Source organism: Pristiophorus japonicus, chromosome 1 (genome assembly GCF_044704955.1).
Source record: "Pristiophorus japonicus isolate sPriJap1 chromosome 1, sPriJap1.hap1, whole genome shotgun sequence".
NCBI classification, from domain to species: Eukaryota; Metazoa; Chordata; class Chondrichthyes; family Pristiophoridae; genus Pristiophorus; species Pristiophorus japonicus.
The window spans coordinates 322,224,764-322,240,841 of record NC_091977.1 but is presented as its reverse complement, the minus strand read 5'-3'; the positions used below and the strand labels follow the sequence as shown (position 1 = coordinate 322,240,841).

The following is a 16,078-nucleotide window of genomic DNA, read 5'->3' as shown; positions in this document are numbered from 1 at the left end:
TGAGGTAGAAGATCAGCCATGATCTCATTGAATGGCGGAGCAGGCTCAAGGGGCAGAATGGCCTACTCCTGCTCCTAATTCTTATGTTCATCCCCTTTCGCTTTGCACCTTCATCCCTGTTGTCATTTTATCTCTCCTGCTTTATACTCTATCACAGGCCTTTCCTTCTGTTTTTTCCTCACGCCCCCCCCCCCCCCCGCCAAATTCCCTGCTCTGTACTTGCTTAAAACCTATTAAATCACAAATTTTTTCCAGTTCAGATCAACCTAAAACATTAACTTTGTTTCTCTCTCTTGGCAGAACCTGACCTATTAAATGCTTCCAGCATTTCCTGTCTTTATTTCCTGTCTTTCTCGCAGCAATAGGTCGAAGAAAAGTGCATGAGCTTAAGGTAATGTAAATATGAATGGCTGAGTAATCGTGCTATTTGAAGAAGAGCAGGGCAGTTCTCATGGTAATATTTATCCCTCAACCAACTCTGCTAGATCAGATTATCTGATCATTTCCCTCATTGCTGTTTGTGGGACTTTGCACTGCACAAATTGGTTGTGCATTTGCCAACAGTGACTACACTTTGAAAAACCACTTTATTGGCTGTAAAGCAGTTTGGAAAATCCTGGGGACATATAAATGCAAGTACTTTCTTTACTATATATGCTTATTATTTCACACTCCATTCAGGCTAATGCATAACAAATGAATTCTGCTGCAATAATGTTGGGTATATATGATCACCACAGCCATCAAACTTCAATGGTTTCTAATCTGCTGAACTCCTTGATTTGATTACCTTAATATTTGAATACTACAATATATAATGTATCATAACCTAGTGTCTTCTTTATAGTTTCATTAAGAAAAGGCATACAACATGTAATAGCAACTTAAGTTTACACAAATTAATGGGAATGTCGATTTAAGCTTTATATGTGGCCTCGGAGATCTGCGTTGTCTAGGCTTGGAAGGCCAGATTGCAAAGGCGCATAGGTCACAGGTTGCCGACACTTATGCAACCAACAGAAACAAGAGCATGAATGCATCAGAAGTCTGCTGAACTTCTGGCATGTGAGCTCCCTTATTTCAATGTAGGGTTCTACCTTCATTGAAAGCTCGATGACCTTTCATTTCTAAAGCTATTTCTCAAGATGGTTTTTAATAAAAGGAGAAAGTAAAGAAACTTTCTGTATAACGGAAACAAAAAGGCAAGAGAGCTGAACAGCTTTAACTGTAAAGCACAGGTCTCTCAAGCAGAGGGCCGTGGAGTTCAATCAACAGTTTCAACTCCAGCTGCGTTACCAACTCTGGTTGGATGTAATCCTGGAGATTGCATAACATGACCTCCAACTATTCCACTGAGTCAAACTGCCTTTTTATGCCATCGTCAAGATTTTTATAACTAATAAACAAGTGTGTTCAACAACAACAATTTGCATTTATATGGTTCATTTAACATAGTAAAACATTCAAAGGAGCTTCACAGGAGTGATGTGACACCGAGCCACATAAAGAGATATTTGGGCAAGTCAATGAGGTAGGTTTTAAGGAGAGTCTTAAGGAGAACGATCAAAAACAGTTTTTTTAATATGCCCCTATGATTTTTCTCCCAGGTTGACAGCAGCAGTGACCAAGAGGTTAATCTTTAATTCCTGCAAGCGCTTGGATAATCCTGGAGGATTGACAATAACTAACTGTACTCCAGAATCAACTTCCCTGAGCAACTTCCTCTTTGAATTGAACTCTTGAGATACTGGGCCATCAACCAAATAAAATAAATCTAACAAAAGGGCATCCTTTTTGGAGGGGCGCAAACAATAAGCACCCAAATCATAGCAAAGAGGGGAAAAAAGGAAACTTAACAAATTAAATCACAATAGTATTTCCTGCATGCACCAAGCAGCTAAACTGCAATCAAATAAACCTACAATTCCCAGCAGGCGCGACGGCAGATGCACATGCGCAGTGGCGGAGAAGCGGCTGAAGTTTGTTATTTTGAGGATGGGCTTTTTTTCCTACTTTGCTAACTTGATTTAGAGAGTTTATATTTTGTTTCGTGGTTTGGCCGTCTTTAGCCGGCGATGTTTGCGCAGTAGGAGGAGGTGAAGGGGAGAATTTGAGTTTGGCGCCGTGTGGCGGCGGCCTATCAGTCAGTGAGTGAGGCAGTGTCCCACCAACCGTCAACCGGAGGGAGCAGGATGCAGAGCACCGACATCGGCCCCAAGGAGCACGGCAAGATCTGGCATCGGAAGCCCAGACCCTCACTAGCCGACGGGTAAAATGGCCCTCCTTGTGACATGTGCATAATGCGCGCCTATTCGACTGTGGGGGCATCGCTGCTGAGTCTGGGATGTTTCCCCCGGGTGTAGCCAGGGATTGAGGGATTGTCCGGCCCCCCCAATCTCCAGGGATTGAGGGATTGCCCCCAGTCTCCCGGGATTGAGGGATTGTACCCCCCCCCTCCAGTCTCCAGGGATTGTCCATCCCCCCCCCGTCTCCAGGGATTGTCCATCCCCCCCCCCCCCCCCCCCGAGTCTCCAGGGATTGTCCATCCCCCCCCCCCCCCGAGTCTCCGGGGATTGTCCATCCCCCCCCCAGTCTCCAGGGATTGAGGGATTGTAACCCACCCCCCCTCCAGTCTCCAGGGATTGTCCATCCCCCCCCCCGAGTCTCCAGGGATTGTCCATCCCCCCGAGTCTCCAGGGATTGAGGGACTGTCCGTCCTCCCCCCCCCCCCCCCAGTCTCCAGGGATTGTCCATCTCCCCCCAGTCTCCAGGGATTGAGGGACTGTCCGTCCTCTTCCCCCCCCCCCCAGAGTCTCTAGGGATTGTCCATCCCCCCCCCCCCGAGTCTCCAGGGATTGAGGGACTGTCCGTCTTCTTCCCCCCCCCCCGAGTCTCCAGGGATTGTCCATCCCCCCCCCCCCTCCCCAGTCTCCAGGGATTGTCCATCCCCCCCCCCCGTCTCCAGGGATTGTCCATCCCCCCCCCCCCCCCCCCAGTCTCCAAGGATTGTCCATCCCCTCCCCCCCCCGTCTCCAGGGATTGTCCATCCCCCCCAGTCTCCAGGGATTGTCCATCCCCCCCCCCCCCCGTCTCCAGGGATTGTCCATCTCCCCCCAGTCTCCAGGGATTGAGGGACTGTCCGTCCTCTTCCCCCCCTCCCCGAGTCTCCAGGGATTGTCCATCCCCCCCCCCCCAGTCTCCAGGGATTGAGGGACTGTCCGTCCTCTTTCTCCCCCCCCCCCCCAGTCTCCAGGGATTGTCCATCTCCCCCCCCCTCCCCCCCCCCCCAGTCTCCAGGGATTGAGGGACTGTCCGTCCTCTTCCCCCCCTCCCCAGTCTCCAGGGATTGTCCATCTCCCCCCCCCCCTGTCTCCAGGGATTGGGGATTGAGGGATTGTCCGTCCTCACCCCGCCCCCCCACCCCCAGTCTCCAGGGATTGTCCATCCCCCCTCCCCCCCCCCCCCCCCAGTCTCCAAGGATTGTCCACCTCCCCCCCCCCCCCCAGTCTCCAGGGATTGAGGGACTGTCCTCCCTCCCTCCCCCCACCCCAGTCTCCAGGGATTGAGGGATTGTCTGTCCTCTCCCTCCCACCCCCCCCCCGTCCTCTTCCCCCATTTCCAGGGATTGTCCGTCCTCTTCTCCCCCCAAGTCTCCAGGAATTAAGGGATTGTCTGTCCTCCCACAACCCCCCCCCCCCAGTCTCCAGAGATTGAGCGATTGTCCCGTTTCCCCTTCCCCCCCCCCCAGTCTCCAGGGATTGAGGGAATGCCCCCCCCTCCCCCAAGTAACATAAGAAATAGGAGTAGGTTATTCGACCCCTCGAGCCTGCTCTGCCATTCAATATACATGGCTGATCTTCGACCTCAACTCCACTATCCCCATATCCCTTGATTCCCTTAATATCCAAAAATCTATTGATCTCTATTGATCTATTGAATATACTCAAAGACTGAGCCTCCACAGCCCTCTGGGGCAGAAAATTCCAAAGATTCACCACCCTCTGAGTGAAGAAATTTCTCCTTATCTCAGTCCTAAATGGCCGACCCCTTATTCTGAGAGACTGTGACCCCTAGTTCTAGACTCCCCAGCCAGGGGAAACATCTACCCTATCGAGCCCTATAAGAATTTTGTATGTTTCAATGAGATCACCTCTCATTCTTCTAAACTCTAGAGAATATAAGCCTAGTCTGCTCAATCTCTCCTCATAGGACCATCCCCCCCATCCCGGGAATCTCTGTAATGAACCTTTGTTGCATTTCCTCTCTGGCAAGTTTATCCTTTCGTAGGTAAGGAGACCAAAACTGTATACAATACTCCAGATGTGATCTCACCAGGGCCCTATATAATTACAGTAAGACATCTTGTAATAAAGGCCAACATACCATTTGCTTTCTTAATTGCTTACTGTACCTGTATGTTAACTTTCAATGATTCATGTACAGGGATATCCAGGTCCCACTGAACGCCAATATTTCCCAATCTCTTACCATTTCAAAAATATTCTGCTTTTCCATTTTTCCTACCAAAAAAGAAGATAACTTCACATTTCTCCACACTATATTCCATCTGCCATGATCTTGCCCATTCACTTAGCCTATCTATATCCCCTTGAAGTCTCTTTGCATCCCTCCTCACAACTTATATTCCCATCTAGCTTTGTATCATCAGCAAACTTAAATGTATTGCATTTGGTCCCCTCATCCAAATCATTGATACAGATTGTGAATAGCTGGGGCCCAAGCACTGATCCTTGCGGTATCCCACAAGTAACAGCCTGGAGACAGGATTCACCCCCTCCCTCAGATGCTCCAGGTATTGAGGGATTGGTGTCCGTGCCCCCTGGAGTCTCCAGTGATTGAAGGATTGGTCTCTGGGAATTGAGGGATTGCCCCCCCGAGTCTCCAGGAACTGCCCCGGGATTGTTCCCAGTAATTTTTTTTTGGTGCGCTGTCCATTCAAATTTTGAGTCTGCACGATTTCTTGCATTGAAGCAGCCTACACGGGATCGCCAGACCATTCATTGTGTGCCCGCGCAGCTTAGTGGGAACGTTGCCTGGCATCTTTGGGATTGCCCTGCTGTCTCCAGGATTTGGAGATTAATCTCCTGAGGGATACTGCTGCGAGCAACCCCAGGTGATAAATCATAGGGGTGTTAAAAAATAAATTGTGCTTTCCCCCCCCCCATTTTATTTGAATACTTTTGTTTACTGGTTATAAAAAGATTGGAGATTACGGGCTGGGGAGGGGGTTGTTATTTGACTGCGCAAGGCGGTTTGTGACGAGAGATCTTAGCTCAGATTTTGCAGTCAGCAGCGAAGAAACCCATATCATATGCCTCTTGACGTCGGAAAAAGCATTCCACAAAGTTTTATCGGGCTCTACAGTGCCGACTTCCTCAATTCAAATTTGCTGACGATACAAAGATGGGAGGAAAAGCAATGTGCAAGGAGGACACAAAAAATCTGCAAAAGGACATAGACAGGCTAAGTGAGTGGGCAAAAATTTGGCAGATGGAGTATAATGTTGGAAAGTGTGAGGTCATGCACTTTGGCAGAAAAAAAATCAAAGAACAAGTTATTATTTAAATGAAGAAAGATTACAAAGTGCTGCAGTACAGCGGGACCTGGGGGTACTTGTGCATGAAACACAAAAGGATAGTATGCAGTTACAGCAAGTGATCAGGAAGGCCAATAGAATCTTGGCCTTTATTGCAAAGGGGATGGAGTATAAAAGTAGAGAAGTCTTGCTACAGCTATATAAGGTATTGGTGAGGTCACACCTGGAATACTGCGTGCAATTTTGGTATCCATATTTACGAAAGGATCTGCTTGCTTTGGAGGCCGTTCAGAGAAGGTTCACTGGGTTGATTCCGGAGATGAGGGGGTTGACTTATGAGGAAAAGTTGATTAGATTGAGCCTCTACTCATTGGCGTTCAGAAGAATGAGAGGTGATCTAATCGAAACGTATAAGATTATGAGGGGGCTTGACAAGGTGGATGCAGAGAGGATATTTCCACTGATGGGGGAGACTAGAACTAGGGGACATAATCTTAGAATAAGGGGCCGCCCATTTAAAACTAAGATGAGGAGAAATTTCTTCTCTCAGAGGGTTGTAAATCTGTGGAATTCGCTGCCTCAGAGAGCTGTGGAAGCTGGAACATTGAGTAAATTTAAGACAGAAATAGACAGTTTTTTAAACGCTATGGGGTTATGGGGAGTGGACGGGGAAGTGGAGCTGAGTCCATGATCAGATCAGCCATGATCTTATTGAATGGCGGAGCAGGCTCGAGGGGCCGTATGGCCTACTCCGGTTCCTATTTCTTATGTTCTTCTGATGTCACTTTGAATTTAGCGCCTTCTACAGGGGCTCTGTAGCGTCCAGCAACAGGGCAAGCAGCAGGCAGGCTGGTCGCCAATCGGATTGAAGAATTCTCACAGACGACAAAGCCGAAAGTAAAAAGCAGGGAATATAAAACATATTTAAATCATTGTACAGAGAGTGAAATAAAGATTAGGACACACACACGGGGGTTAAGGAAGTAATGTAAATTCCAGAGCACAAACTTTAAAAAAAAAATGATTTTCTTTAAAACCTGCAATTTTTAAATGTTCTTTTAAAGGAATGAGACTCCATACTTGTAAAATGAGTTTTTCAGGGCTAGAAAGGTTGTTCAGCATTAATTATTACTTGATATGTGTAGTATATGCAAGCACTGTAATAATAACTCCACGAGGTAAGGTATTGTACTTGAACTGTTGCAACCTTAGTCCGTTTATTGCAGCTCCTTGAGTGAGGACACAATGAGGTGAGCTCCCTTTTATACTTGGTTACCTGCAGTGTGCAGGTGACCCTTAGGTCTCCACCAGTAGCACCCTCTGGTGGTACAAGTATTGTGTATACAGTGTGAAGATACATTCAGTGGTCTAGTGTTACAGTACATACATTACACATACACAACAATATGTCATTTAAAAACTCAGTTGCTCCTAACCGAACAAGACTGAACATTTTTGTTGGTCCTTACAGTGAGAATGGTGTGTAAATAGCTGAATTTAATTCAGAGAAGCGTGAGGTGATGCACTTTGGGAGGGCTAATAAGGAAAGGGTATACACATTAGGCGGTAGACCACTTAATAGTGTAGATGAACAAAGGGACCTTGGAGATCCCTGAAAGTAGCAGGCCAGGTGGATAAGGTGGTTAAGAAGGCATACGGAATGCTTTCCTTTATTGGCCGAGGCATAGAATATAAGAGCAGGGAGGTTAGGCTTAAATTGTATAATACTTCGGTTAGGCCACAGCCAGAGTACTGCGTGCAGTTTTGGTCGCCGTATTGCACTAGAGAGGGTGCAGAGGAGATTTACTAGGATGCTGCCTGGAATGGAGAATCTTACTTATGAGGACAGATTGGATAGGCTGGGTTTGTTCTCATTGCAACAGAGGAGGTTAAGAGGAGACCTCATTGAGATGTACAAAGTATTGAGGGGCCTGGACATAATGGATAGTAAGGGTCTATTTCCATTGGTGGAGGGGTCTAGAACGAGGTAGCATAGTTATAAGGTGGTTGGTGGAAGGTTTAGAGGGCATTGGGGGGGGGCTTCTTTACGCAGAGGGTTGTGGGGATCTGGAACTTGTTGCTTGGAAGAGTGGTGGATGCAGAAACCCTCACCACTTTTAAGAGATGGTTGGATGGGCACCTGCAGGGCTACGAACCTAGAGCTAGTAATTGGGATTAGACTGGATGACCTTTTGTTGGACGGCGCAGATATAATGGTAATTACTGCAGGGAATAGAATACGACCAGGTTGATGATCTGGACTAGTTTCGATCGCCTGGATGGGTCAGAGAGGAATTTTCCCAGATTTTTTCTCCCTAACTTGGCCTGGGTTTTTATCTGGTTTTTGCCTCTCCCAGGAGATCACATGGCTCCGGTTGGGGTGGAGTGTAGAATGTTTCAGTATAAGGGGTGCCGCAGTTGTGTGAGGCGGACTAGCTGGGCTGGGTGCTCTTTGTCTTTCCGTCATTGTTCATAGGTTTATATGTAACCTTTAGGGCTGCTGACCAAGGGCCGTGCGGCACTTTGTCGGCCGGCGTGGACACGATGGGCCAAAATGGCCGCCTTCTGCACTGTAAATTTCTATGTTTTTATGTAAGTTCATGACAAATCAGTGATTTCTAATTGATTCCATCTGCAAAGACTGCAACAGCGCGGTCTGTGGAGGAGTATGGTATCGCTGACAGCAACTTCCGGATTTTCGCGTTTAACTGCGCATTTGTGGATACACAGTAGACACCTCAAGTCGCTGGAGAAATACCACCAACGATGTCTCCGCAAGATCCTGCAAATCCCCTTGGAGGACAGACGCACCAACGTTGACGTCCTCGACCAGGCCAACATCCCCAGCATTGAAGCACTGACCACACTTGATCAGCTCCACTGGGCAGGCCACATTGTTCGCATGCCAAACACGAGACTTCCAAAACTCCTTCACGGCAAGCGATCCAAAGGTGGGCAGAGGAAACGTTACAAGGACACCCTCAAAGCCTCCCTGATAAAATGCAACATTCTCACTGACGCCTGGGAGTCCCTGGCCAAAGACCGCCCTAAGTGGAGGAAGTGCATCCGGGAGGGCGCTGAGCACCTTGAGTCTCATCGCCGAGAGCATGCAGAGATCAAGCGCAGGCAGCAAACCTGTCCCACCCACTCTTTCCCTCAACGACTATCTGTCCCACCTGTGACAGGGACTGTGGTTCTCGTATTGAACTGTTCAGTCGCCTAAGGACTCATTTTTAGAGTGGAAGTAAGACTTTCTCAATCCTGAGGGACTGCTTATGATGATGATGATGATGGATGCCAGAAGTTGCTGTCAGTTTTACAAAGTCATCATCATCATCATCATTAAAGTAATAACAGCGACGCTAACAGTTTAGTCGTTATTACTACCGCAAATTCCGGGCCTATGTCACAACACCTCCAGGAATAGAGTTGGTAACCCTAGCTGAGCTCCAATGATCTATCACTCACAGCATATAAACTGTACAGCAAGGTATCAGTGGATGGAGATCAGGAAAGAGAACCCTGGCTTACCCTCCGTCCTTCCAAAGGTCCTGTAACCCAGTAAATCTGAGGCGTGTTTTGCTTCTCACAGTGGCCCCAACTAAGATCAGCTCTTTTAGCACAGGCCTGGGATCAAACAAGAGGCCTTCCTGGTTTTTCTGGCTTAGTATCCTGGCATGTAATGTATTTATTTCCTGAGCCCATGGAATGATCCAGTTGTTTTTGATCATTGTTATCTAATATAATTGTAGATTTAGTGGACTGTGCATTTTATTTTTTAAATAGCACTACCTTTGTTACAAATATCTCAAGTCTTTTTTAACTTGCTAAATAGAAGGTATAACGTAAATCATGTGAATTTATGCGCTATATATATCGATCCTTTTATATATCGATGTTTATGTGATGAAAGTAGAGCATAATTCTTCTGGAAAGTTTTCCAAATGTTTTGGAAGGCTGTAGGAAGATTTAATTGAGGTGTATAAAATTATGAGGGGCCTACATAGAGTGGATAGGAAAGACCTATTTCCCTTAGTAGAGAGGTTAACAACCAGGGGACATAGATTTAAAATAATTGCTAGAAGGATTAGAGGGGAATTGAGGATAACTTTTTTCACCCAGAGGGTGGTGGGGGTCTGGAACTCACTGCCTGAAAGGGTGATAGATGCAGAAATCCTCATCGCATTTAAAATGTACCTGGCTATGTACTTGAAGTGCCGTAACCCACAGGGCCCCAGCTGAAGAGCTAGCACGAGTAGACACGAAGGGCTGAACAGCCTCTTTCTTGCTATATCTGCAATATTTTAGGAGAGTACAATAATGAACGCTTGCAAACTGCCCTTGAAAATATATATTCCAAATCTTCAATGTATGTTTGTATATTTATAAAAATATATGTATAAATGTATGTTTGTCCCAGTTAGTTGCTAGTCAGCTGAAATCATTCTGGTGCTCAATCCCATAAAATATTGTGACTTTGATAGTTTTACCAATTTTTCTAAATCTGTGTCAATTTTGTTTTGTTTTTAAACAGTGTCATAGTAAATGTTGTTCATGGTGTGGTGGGCTATCACTCGAAGATCATTCGATTCCTTCACGTTGCATTTGATACTGCAGGGGAAGCTTTTCTTGCTGGTGACCACCAGGGCAATATCTACGTCTTTGACTTGAGCAGAAATAGGTAAGTTACTTTGAATACTTTTTACTTGAACAAAGGAATGCCAACATCGAGCAACATTCACTGATAGTCATATTATATTCTGGCCTCTTTTGCATCCCTGATTTTAATCGCTCCATCACTGCCGGCCATGCCTTCAGCTGCCAAGGCTCTCAGCTCTGGAATTCCCTCCTTAAACCTCTCTGTCTCTCTACCTCTTTCCTTTTAAGAGGTTTCTTAAAACCTACCTCTTTGTCTAAGCTTTTAGTCATATGTCCTAATATCTCCCTATGTGGCTAGGTGCTCAAATGTTATTCCTCTGAAGCGCCTTGCATTAAAGGCGCTATATAAATTGTTGTAACTCTAGTAACCTTTGGTTTTTAGATCCAGGGGTAATACTCCATCTATATAAAAACAGGTATGCTTCAAAAAAACTGAATGCGACAATAAATTGGCCAGCAGTGTGATGTGAAGCATTGACTCAGCCTAACAATTTTATTTTATATTCTCTACTCGGCAGCCTGCTTTCTCTTTTCTTCCTCTACCCTGCCCCCTTCCTTTTAAGCCGGGGACATTGAAGCCAACTGTACTACCTGCAATGGTCTGCTGCATACTAAGGCTCAAACCTGGAATTTTCTTGTTTTGTATGGTACCACACCAGGAGATGGTGTTACCCACTGAGCCGTTGGAGCAGTCCTCACCAGGGAGCTGGAGCAAAACAATTATATCTACACATAATGTTAAATAACTGGGAATAGAGGTTTTAAGGAGGGAAGAGAAAGCAAAGTTAGGTGCACCTTGCACAAGTGCTAATAAATATTAGTGCAAACCAGTTGGATCTCCTGTCAAGAGCCAGTGTAGTCTTCCAGTGAGACAGGTTAGAAGGCATGGCATAATTGGACCAGGGTGAGCAGTTGTAATTTTGTCCTCTTCAAGTCATTTAAGAAGGGTAGTTATTGCCATGTAGAGTTTTGCGATGCAATTAAATAACTGGCAAAGGGAGGTCCTGGGTTTTGGGTGGTGGATGCACAGAATGGAAATCTACCTGGCTGTAATCTTTCCAGTGCATTGACTCAACACAGACTGTAAGCATATGGTGCCAGATCCCAAATAGGAATGTGATAATATGCATGGTACAGAGGGGACTGGCTCTGTCATTTCATTCTTTTTCTAATCAATTCCACCCCCCCCCGCCCCCCAATTTCCCAATAATTACTTCCTTGTTATTTAATGACAGAATTTATCGATGCAGCATATTTATGTTCCATGACCTTATTGAGAGATTATTCACAATGCTAATTTTAGTTCATTATTGTTTCCATAGCTTTAAACTTGTGCAGCGAACTGGGCAGTCATGCACAGCATTGGCTTTCACCCTCCGAAGGAAAACAGAATACTTAGTCGCTCTGGCGGATTACTCTGTGAAATGTTTCGATACAGGTACAGTTAAATTTGTAACAATTGATGTAGCATTAAGTAATTGCTTTAAATATGGAGAGGTTTTATTCAATTATAAGCTAAAGGTGCAAATGTTCAGATCGAGTTGCATAAAATAGCTAGGTAAGAGCAGCTGGTAAAACAGGCTTTCACTAAACAAGCATATGGAATAATTCAACATTTTAAAAGCTATTTTTTGCATTTTCAATGTCTCAGCAAGCTTATCTAATGAGTCGCTGAGGCATACAGACCAATTGTATTCCTGGTTTGTGCTGAGTTAGTTAGATCACAGCTGGGCAATGATGAAGGTTGTTACAAATGACCTCAACATCCCGGGCTTAGTGTGGGGGTGGAGAATCGGGATCCTACTTCTCATCATTATCGAGTGCATTGTGCGGATGTCTGGTGAAGGGCTCAGCTATGATTCTTCCTTTCTTGTGTAGTTACGAAGTTATGAACAGGTAAAGACCATCTGGTCCATCGAGCATGTCCCACACAATTGCGATACCTTGTGTATCACAACATATACACTCCATCCCACCCCAAACCATGTGATCTCCTGGGAGAGGCAAAAAACAGATTTTTTTTAAAAACAGGTCAATTTGGGGGAAAAGATCTGGGAAAGCCTTCAACATTCACTGTTGAAGCTTGCGCATAAATAATGGCGACACTTGGGTGAGGTGGCAGAAGACAACTGGCTGTCATGAAACGGTATCCCAGCGAGTCAAGACCTCTTGTGACAGATGATTGTTGTCTCAGAACATTCACTACGCTAAAGCTGCTCTATAAATACAAATTGTTACTGTTGTTCATTTGCGGGCAGAGAAATACGGTTCCAGTAAAGTTGTTCCATTTCTCAGCAGAATACTATAAAGGACCAACAGTAATAGAAAATATGAAAAAAAATAGAATTTTGCATTATAATTTATAAAATAGATTGTAACACAATCCTAGCGAAACCGATAGACACTACACCTTTTGTTACTGTTCACTGTAGCCTTTTCCTATTCAAGCAAGTGCAATAGTATGATTTTAAACTTTTTTTTTTAAACAACAAATAATTAGTAGTCAGTGAACTGCTGCATCGATTTTGGTTTACATTCCTATGTGTAACAGTTTGTTGTCAGTAAAAGAAAGAAAGACTTGCATTTATATAGCGCCTTTCATGACCATCGGACATCTCAAAGCGCTTTACAGCCAATTAAGTACTTTACAACTACTAGTATTGGTATCAAACTTGAAAATAGCAAGTTGACCTGAAATGATTAGTGAAGGCTCTTTTTAAAAAAAAAAAAATTATAAATATTAACTCCAGTAATTTTTGTGGTAGATGTGTAATGACGCAGAGCGTTTGAGTTTTGTACGAAACACACTTTATACTTGGAGCATTTTTTCTTAACTGACAGACACCAAAGAGCTCGTGAGCTGGATGAGGGGACATGAGTCTGCAGTTTCGTCCATTTCTGTTCATGGATCGGGAAGATATGCTGTCACTACATCAAGTGATACAGCCCAACTCTGGGACTTGGACACATTCCAGCGAAAAAGGAAACTGAATGTACGCTTGTCAGTTGGCATTCAGAAGGTTAGTATAGGTTATTAAAATGGGAACTATAGTAGGATAATACAAACTCGTTGGGTTTGAGATAATTAAGTATATACCGGCCAAAGAAACAAGTGTCATAACATTTATACTTGTCTCTGATGGACACTGTAACTAGTGATGCATGAAACCCTGAGAAGGTTTTCTAATTTCTTTGTACAACCTTCAGTAAATCCTGTGCATCCTGTAGATAGTACACACTGCAGCCACAGTCATCATCATAGGCAGTCCCTCTGAATCGAGGAAGACTTGCTTCCACTCTAAAAATGAGTCCTTAGGCGGCTGAACAGTCCAATACGAGAGCCACAGTCCCTGTCACAGGTGGGACAGATAGTCGTTGAGGGAAAGGGAGGGTGGGACTGGTTTGCCGCACGCTCTTTCCGCTGCCTGCGCTTGATTTCTGCATGCTCTCGGCGATGAGACTCGAGGTGCTCGGCGCCCTCCCGGATGCACTTTCTCCACTTAGGGCGGTCTTTGGCTAGGGACTCCCAGATGTCAGTGGGGATGTTGCACTTTATTCGGGAGGCTGTGAGGGTGTCCTTGTAACGTTTTCTCTGCCCACCTTTGGCTCACTTGCCGTGAAGGAGTTCCGAGTAGAGCGCTTGCCTTGGGAGCCTCATGTCTGGCATGCGAACGATGTGGTCTGCCCAGCGGAGCTGATCAAGTGTGGTCAGTGCTTCAATGCTGGGGATGCCCCCCCTCCCCCCCCAGTCATCAAGATCCATGGCGCGGCCCTGGACAACGTGGACCATTTCCCATACCTTGGGAGCCTCTTATCAACAAGAGCAGACATTGACGACGAGATTCAATACCGCATCCAGTGCGCCAGTGCAGCCTTCGGCCGCCTGAGGAAAAGAGTGTTTGAAGACCAGGCCCTTAAACCTGCCACCAAGCTCATGGTCTACGGGGCTGTAGTAATACCCGGTCTCCTGTATGGCTCAGAGACATGAACCATGTACAACAGGCACCTCAAGTCGCTGAAGAAATGCCACTAACGATGTCCCTGCAGCCACAATGCACCAGTGGTGAAGGGAGTGGTGTTTATATTCCACCTTCCATAAACTCCAACTCGCCCAAAACCTGTCCTGCACTAAGTCCCATGTGTCCGTCACCCCATCCTCAATGATGTACATTAACTCCCTATTCCTCAACATAATAAATTCCAGATCACCAGTGACTATACTTCAAAAATCCATCATTGGCTGTAAAGCGCTTTGGAATGACCTGAGGTCGTGAAAGGCATTATATAAATGCAGGTTTTGTGATCTGGTGTTCCCCAGGAGTCGGTTCGAGGATCACTGCTTTTCTTGATATATATTAATGACTTGGATGTGGGTGTACAGGGCACAATTTAAAAATTTGCAGATGACACAAAACTTGGGAAGTATAGTGAACAGTGAGGAGGAGAGTGATAGACTTCAGGAAGACATAGACAGGCTGGTGGAATGGGCAGACAGGTGGCAGATGAAATTTAACGCAGAAAAGTGTGAAGTGATACATTTTAGTAGAAAGAATGAGGAGAGGACATATAAACTAAATGGTACAATCCTAAAGGTGGTGCATGAACAGCGAGACCTGGGGTTATGTGTGCATAAATCGTTGAAGGTGGCAGGGCAGGTTGAAAAAGCAATTAAAAAGGCTTACGTGATCCTGGGCTTCATAAATAGAGGTATAGAATACAAAAGTGTGGACATTATGATGAACCTGTATAAAGCACTGGTTCGGTCCCAATTGGAGTACTGTGAAATTCTGGGCACCACACTTTAGGAAGGATGTGAAGGCTTTAGAGAGGGTGCAGAAAAGATTTAGAAGAATTATTCCAGGAATGAGGGACTTCAGTTACGTTGATAGACTGGAGAAGCTGGGGTTGTTTTCTTTGGAGCAGGGAAGATTAAGGGAGATTTGATACAAGTGTTTAAAATCATGAGTGGTCTGCACAGAGTAGATAGAGAGAAATTGTTCCCTTTGGGTCGAGAACCAGAGGGCACAGATTTAAGCTGATTGGCCAAAGAACCAAAGGCAACATAAGAGAAAACTTTTTTTACACAGCAAGTGGTTAAGATCTGATATGCACTGCCTGAAAGGGTGTTGGAGGCAGACTCAATTTTATCTTTCAAAAGGGAGTTGGATAAGTATCTGAAGGAAAAAACAAATTGCAGAGCTACAGGGAAAAGGCAGGGGAGTGGGACTCGCTGAGAGTCGGCACTGGCTTAACGGGCCAAATGGCCGCCCTCTGTGTTGTAACCATTCTATGATTCTATAAAGTCACTGGAGTGATACTTGAACCAACAACTTTCTGACTGAGGCGAGAGTGCTATCAACTGAGCCATAGCCGACACTGGCCTTTTGTGCAATAAAGTCATACAAACAGCATCATCTCACCATTACATAAGAAATAGGAGCAGGATTAGGCCATTTGGTCCTGAGAGCCTGCTCCGCCATTCAATATGATCATGGTCTCAGTTCCATTTCTCTGCCTGCTCCTCATAACCCTTATCGCTCAAAAATTTGTCTATCTCCGACTTAAATATATTCAATGACCCAGCCTCCACAGCTTTCTGGGGCAGAGAATTCAATAGAATTACAACCCTCCGAGAGAAGAAATTCCTCCTCATTGCATTTTAAATGGGTGGCTCCTTATTCTGAGACAATGTCCCTTAGTTTTAGTTTCCCCTATGAGTGGAAATATCCTCTCTGCATCCACCTTGTCAAGCCCCCTCATTATCATATATTTTGATAAGATCACCTCTCATTCTTCTGAACTCCAATGTGTATAGGCCCAACCTACTCAACCCATCTTCATAAGTCAACCCCTCCTTTCCAG

At 45.3% G+C, this 16,078-nt stretch overlaps 1 protein-coding gene across 3 annotated transcripts in view; it reads left to right on the top strand.

Annotated features, from left to right (window-relative positions):
* Positions 1–16,078, top strand: part of tbc1d31 (TBC1 domain family, member 31) — a 92,676-nt gene that overhangs the window by 2,250 nt on the left and 74,348 nt on the right. For 2 of the 3 annotated variants that reach the window (XM_070888713.1, XM_070888727.1), the window contains exons 1-4: positions 1,970–2,269; positions 10,092–10,238; positions 11,539–11,654; positions 13,058–13,236. In XM_070888713.1, the coding sequence (XP_070744814.1) occupies positions 2,193–2,269; positions 10,092–10,238; positions 11,539–11,654; positions 13,058–13,236 (519 nt within the window). In that variant the 5' untranslated portion in view covers positions 1,970–2,192. Of the gene's footprint in view, positions 1–300; positions 392–1,969; positions 2,270–10,091; positions 10,239–11,538; positions 11,655–13,057; positions 13,237–16,078 lie in introns of those variants that run through there. The other variant, XM_070888719.1, reaches the window with a different exon arrangement.